We start from the raw sequence: 6,000 nt of genomic DNA, 5'->3' as shown, positions 1-6,000 counted from the left end.
ACTATTTCCTGCGAGTCCCAGCAATCCCAAAAGCCTAACTCCGCTTGTGTTTATATCAATAGGAGCAAGCCCAGCCCCTGGGGACTTGCCTGGCATTACACAGCAAGCCAATGACTGATGGAGCAAACATCACTCAGGTGCCCCAATTCCTACTTTCATGCTGCCCTCAACAGCACCAATTGTACCGTGATTCAAAGAGCAAGTTCCATCAAAATCAAAGAAAATCCCTACTTGCTTAATTTTCAATACTGTTTGTATAATGTCTCCATCCTTGCAGGGCACCAGGGTGTGCTTGGTCTAGTGTTGTTGTTGCTGTTCATTTAACGCTTTCCTTAAAGCCTTCTAAGAGGTTTTTTACCTGCTGTCACCTCCTGAGAAATTCTGGTAAGCAATCTATGCATGCAGGACTGCATGTCTGTGCCATATGTCAACCTTCTTCTGGTTTTCTCTTCTACTGTGTTGTATGTCAGAGACAGCCACAAGGAAACAAGATCCTGGCTGTTGTTGCTGCTTCTCCCCCATGCTCCAGGTCCGATGCCATCACCACAGCAACACAGCACGGCGTCACGGATGGTGGAACAGAGAGCTGGTGCTGCCCGGAGCCAGAAAAAAACAGCAGAAAGTGCATGGTTTGGATGTGTGCTCATAACTGCAACCCAGCAGCGTAAACATGGAAACCTGGAGCAGAACCTTGTCTTACTTGAATGCTGCGCACAGGGTGTAGGTAGGCTTTTCACATTTCGAGTGGTATTGAGTCAGAGTTATAAAAAAGCTGTGATCCTCATCTAAGAGAATCTGTAATGTACCTTATTTTGTGCATCTACTCTTTCTTGTGCCCTATATAAGAATACAACCGTTAGCACCAGTGGACAGAAAAACGCTGCCCTGCTCAGTAGACGATGATAAGAGCTGGGTTGAACATCTCATTGTATGCAGCTCATAGACCCATTAGGTTGGAAGGGACCTCTGGAGGACGCCTGGTCCAACCTCCTGCTCAAGGCAGGCCAAGTCGGATAAGGTTGCTGAGGGTCTCCTTGAGTTTTGAGAATTCCCGAGGGTGGCAATTTCTCTATGCAATCTGTTTGCAGATTTCCATTTACAAATGATCCACCTTTGCCACAAAGGCCAGCTTCCACACGTTCAGTCATTTTTGTATCTTAATGAACAAGTGGGTTGTGTGGGTGCCCGTCAGTTTGTGGATTGCCCACAAACTTCTCTCCTTCTCCACCTCCTCTGAAAGAAAAGAAGAAATTGTACAGATGTTCACAAGAGAAACTTTGAAAGGAGAAGAAGAGGTGAGAATACCTGGGAGGGGCAACAGTTGCAAACAGCAAAAGTGAAATTGTGTTTATGAGCACTTCTGACAGCTTCTGCCCAGCTCTGATCATAACGTCTACTTACATGGTGTTACGATGTCTTGATCTGTGCTTTCTTTTGCTCGGTACCAGCAGCAGGCGAGGGGCACCCAGGGGCATATGGCATTCTGTATTCCAGCCCTCCTCGCCTTCGGTGTGGAAGTGCAGCGGCTTTGAAAATGCAGTCCCTTAACTTAAACCAAGCTGCCTGTCACTCAAGCCAGAATCAGCTGGGGTGGTTTTGGTTCTTAGTCAGTAGGCTCCAGTAGTCAGTCGTCTCTGTTGTCTGCATTTCCAACTGAAGAGAGTGCAGCTGTAGTCAGCTCTGGTGTAGACAATCAATGGGTAACTCACAGGCTTCAAACAGACTTGTTCTGCAGCCCTCTCTGAGAAAATGCATGTGCTTGTGGGGTGGAGGGCACAAAAACTCGCTTCCCCTGTGTAAAGATGACTGAGGTCAGTCCTTAAAACACGCCCAGAACAAAACCATATTTTAAAAAGTATGTGAAATAGCTGCCACATTTTTGTGCGGTACCCTGCTCCCCCAAAATAAGAAATTAGGGTGGTGGTTGTTGTTTTTTAAATGTTAATGCGGAGGAGCTTTCTGATGCATTATGATGGACAACCGGTGATGTATCCCCACTAATCCATGACAAGATTTTTCATTTCTTATTCAGGTGGGCGTGCAGTTCTGCTTCCAAAGCCATCTTGTCAAAGGTGCGCATGTTTGTCTCCTCCCGTACCTTTTCCCGGACATGGAAGGATGCCCGAGCAACAGACCTGGCATTTTCTAAGACAGTCTTCTTCTCCTTGAAGATCTGCTCGCTCCTCTCCAGCTTCCTCTCTATAGAGAGGAGGATCTCCCTGCGCCGTAAATCCTCATACTGTTCCACCTTTTGCTTGTTCATCTTCTGCACTTTCTCCTTCTCCAGACGGCTCAAGACCACCTTGCGGGCTTTTTCTTGGACGACTTCTTCGGCCACCTGGGCAGCATGCTGGAGCTTTCTTTCTGTCTCTCTAGCCAGGGCCTCCAAGTGCTCCTTCTGCTCTCTTTCCTTCTTCTCTGCTGCCAGTTTGGCTCTCTGGATCTGCATGTCCTCCCGCCTGGCCTTCTCCCTCAGCTCCTGGTTCCTCTTCTCCACTAGCTGCTCATAGTTCTCCTGCGCCTTGGTCAAACTCATCTCCAGAGAGGCCTTCAGCATTTCCTTCTCTTCTGCCTCTTGCTTGGCCAGTTCCTTGAGCAAGGCCTCGTGCTTCAGCTTCTCTGCTTGGTTGAGCAGTTTCTTCTCCTTCTGCAGCTGCACCTCCTTCTTCAGCCTCTTCTGCGTGGCCGTGGACAGCTTCTCTTGCAGGAGCTGCTCCTCTCGCTCCCGGTGCTCCTTCTTGCCCTCCTCCTTCGCCTTCAGGTTGTGCTCTTGATGGAGCTTCTTCTGCTTGTCCTCCTGGACGGCCCTCTCCAGCCTCTCCCTCCGCAGCCGCTCCTGTTTCTCCGCTTGCTCCCGCCACCTCTCCTCGCACACCAGGCGCTGCCTCTGCTTCAGCAGGGCGGCCTCCTCCTGCTCCTGGCTCAGCCTCCCCCGCCGCTTCTCCACCTGGCTCTCCCACACCCGCTGGCCCTGCAGGAGGGCCCTCTGCTTCTCCTTCTCCTCCTGCTCCTTCCGCTGCTCTGCCAGGCGCCGCTGGCTGTCCCACTGCAGGTGGGCCGCCTGCCGCTGCTCCCGCAGGAGGCTGGCCTCCTGGTGCTTGGCGATCATCAGCGCCGCGATTTTCTTGTCCCGCTCGGGCACCTCCGACAGCCCCTTCCTCCTCTTCACCTCCCTGACGATCCTCTCCACCCTCTGGGCGGTCTGCGGAGAGTGGCTGAGGTCTCCCAGGCTGAAGCTGCGCCCCAGCAGGGACCCATCGGCGGCGGCGGCTCCCCCCCGGCCCCGGCCGCCCCGCTTGCCCCCGCGCTCCCGCAGGCTCTCCCCGCTGTAGGAGGACGAGGCCCCCGACTCGGAGGAGGTCTTGCCCCAGCTGCCCTCACGGCGCTTCTGCAGCGAGTCCAGAGAGTGGCTCTTGGCCTTGGTGCCCCCGGACGCCCCAGCCTTCCCCCCGCCATGGGGCCGGGGCCCACCGGCGGCGGTGGTGGTGGCGGCGGCGGCCCGGGGGGCGACGCGGGCGGCGGGCGAGGGCGGCAGGCTGCCGAGCGGGGCGAGGATCCGCCTCTTCTCCTCCCGGATAATCCTCTCCCGCTCTTCCCGGCACTGCTGCAGCTTGCGGCGGCGCTCCCGCTCGTAGGCCTCGTAGAGGCCGGCGGCCACCCGCATGGAGCGGCCGGGGGCCTCCCGCAGCAGCTCCCCCAGCGCCCGCGGCAGCAGCTCCACCGGCCGCACGGCGCAGCGGGCGCAGGCCTCCAGCGACCGCGGGCTGGTCAGCACGTACCGGCTGCCCTCCGCCGCCGCGCAGTCGAAGTTGTACAGGTCCAGGTGCAGCAGCGGTGACTGCTCCCCGGGGCGGGACGGCTCCCCCCCCGCCGCCGCCGCCGCCGCTGCCCCCCCGGGCGCCGGGCAGGGCTGCGGGGGAGGCTCGGCCGGCGGCTCCACCATGGCTCGGCCTGCAAGGGAGAGAGCGGCGGCGGGTGAGCGGGAGGGCGGGCGGAGGGGGGCACGGAGCCCCTTTGTCTCGCAAGGGCAGGGCGGGCAGGAGGAGCTGGAGAGGGGTGGCGGGGTCTGCAGCGGGGGTGTGCAGCTGGGGTGTGTTTGCAGAGAGAGGGGGGCAGGCTGCGTGGGGGGTGTGGGGGTGTCAGTGTTTGGTGGAGGGGGGGGTGCCTGCGGCGAGGTGTTTTTAGGGCGGGGAGATGTGTTTGGGCGGTCAGGGGGGGTGTTGGGAGCGTGTGCTCGGGCGCGGGGGGCGGGTGATGGGGGAGTCTTTAGGGCGCGTGGGTTGTGCATGGGGGTGTGCCTGGGGGCACACCTTCAGAGCCCCCGCGGCACGTTTGGGCAGCGGCCGCAGGCTTGTTTGGCAACGAATGGGGGTGCTGGGCGTGCACGGCGCGCGTCTGGGCCAGAGGTGGGGGAGAGCGGGCTGGGGGGTGCTCGGGCTGTGAGCGAGGATGCTTGCGGGGCGCCGGGGGTCGGGGCTGTGAATGAGGCTGGGGGTGCACGGGGGTGTCAGGCAGGGCTGGGTGCGGGACCGCGACCCCCCCCCCCCCACACCGAGCCGGTGCCCACAGCGCAGGACGGGGCCCCCCGCGGCACTCACCGGGCGGGCGCGGCGGGCAGCCCCGCGCTTTGTCTCGGTGCCGGCAGCCTCGGGGATCAGGCGGGCGGCGGCGGCGGCTCCCCCATGGCTCCCCGGGCCCCGCGCGGCGCCCCCACCTCCGGGGCGGCGGGCACGGCGGCCGCCCGCAGGCTGCGGCGCCCGGCGCTGCCCGCTGCAGGCCCCGCGCCGGGGGCGGGCGGAGGCGGGCGCGGGGGGAACCCGCCCCGCATCCCGGCGGCGGGGCCGGGCCGGGGCAGCGCTGCGGCCGGGGGGGGATCCCGCCCCCCTCTCCCCCCCCTCCCCGCCCCCACCGCGAGGGGCCGGGCCGGGCGCTGCTGCGGCGGGAGCGGCGCCGGGGTCGGCTCGGGCGGTGGGCAAGGAAGCGCCCGGCCCGCCGGGTGTGTCCTTCCCTGCAGGCATCCTCCATCCCTGTGTGCGCATCCCTCCACCCCGGCGCCCTTCCGTGCACTTGCCCTCCGTGCACCCATCCCTCCATGCACTTACCCCTCCATGCACCCATCCCTCCATGCACCCATCCCTCCATGCACCCGCCCCTCCATGCACCCATCCCTCCATGCACCCATCCCTCCATGCACCTGCCCCTCCATGCACCCATCCCTCCATGCACCCATCCCTCCATGCACCCATCCCTCCATGCACTTGCTGCTCCGCGCACGCATCCCTCTATGCACCTGGCCCTCCATGCACCCATTCCTCCATGCACCTGCCCCTCCATGCACCTGCCCCTCCGTGCACCCATCCCTCCATGCACTTGCCACTCTGTGCACGCATCCCTCTATGCACTTGCCCCTCCATGCACCCATCCCTCCATGCACCTGCCCCTCCATACACCCATCGTTCCATGCACTTGCCCCTCCATGCACCCATTCCTCCATGCACCTGCCCCTCCATGCACCCATCCCTCCATGCACTTGCCCCTCCGTGCACCCATCCCTCCATGCACTTGCCGCTCCGTGCACGCATCCCTCTATGCACTTGCCCCTCCATGCACCCATCCCTCCATGCACTTGCCCCTCTATGCACCCATCCCTCCATGCAACTGCCCCTCCGTACACGCATCCTTCCCTGCAGACCTTCCCCCTATTTTGCACTGTGCCTGCATACAGACAAGCCTATCCGTATACACGGTTAATATAAGCAAGGATAAAAGGGGTGTCAGAAGGAGGAGGGGATGCTAACCCAGTTTTACAGATGGCAAACTGAGCCGCAGGGATATGAAGGTGCCTGCCTTGGGGCACCTAGAGGATTCGTGCCAGAGACAGAAAAGAAAGGCACAGCTCTCAAATTTCAGTGCAAAGCAGTTTCCAGCCATGAAACCCTATTCCCTTTGGTGCTAAGGCAAGCTATTGCTTGCTGCAGGGACATCAGGACTGGCAAGGGG

General features: G+C 60.7%; 1 protein-coding gene across 1 annotated transcript; it reads right to left on the bottom strand.

Moving 5' to 3' along the window:
• Positions 1 to 2,017: 2,017 nt before the first annotated feature.
• On the bottom strand, positions 2,018 to 3,952 carry CCDC177 (coiled-coil domain containing 177). The gene has a single exon (XM_009480867.2). The coding sequence runs from the start codon at positions 3,941 to 3,943 to the stop codon at positions 2,018 to 2,020; it is 1,926 nt and encodes a 641-aa protein (XP_009479142.2). The 5' UTR covers positions 3,944 to 3,952.
• Positions 3,953 to 6,000: the final 2,048 nt, after the last annotated feature.

The sequence above is a fragment of the Pelecanus crispus genome, chromosome 6 (assembly GCF_030463565.1).
Source record: "Pelecanus crispus isolate bPelCri1 chromosome 6, bPelCri1.pri, whole genome shotgun sequence".
Lineage (NCBI taxonomy): Eukaryota > Metazoa > Chordata > Aves > Pelecaniformes > Pelecanidae > Pelecanus > Pelecanus crispus.
This window is presented reverse-complemented; position numbering and strand designations above follow the sequence as displayed.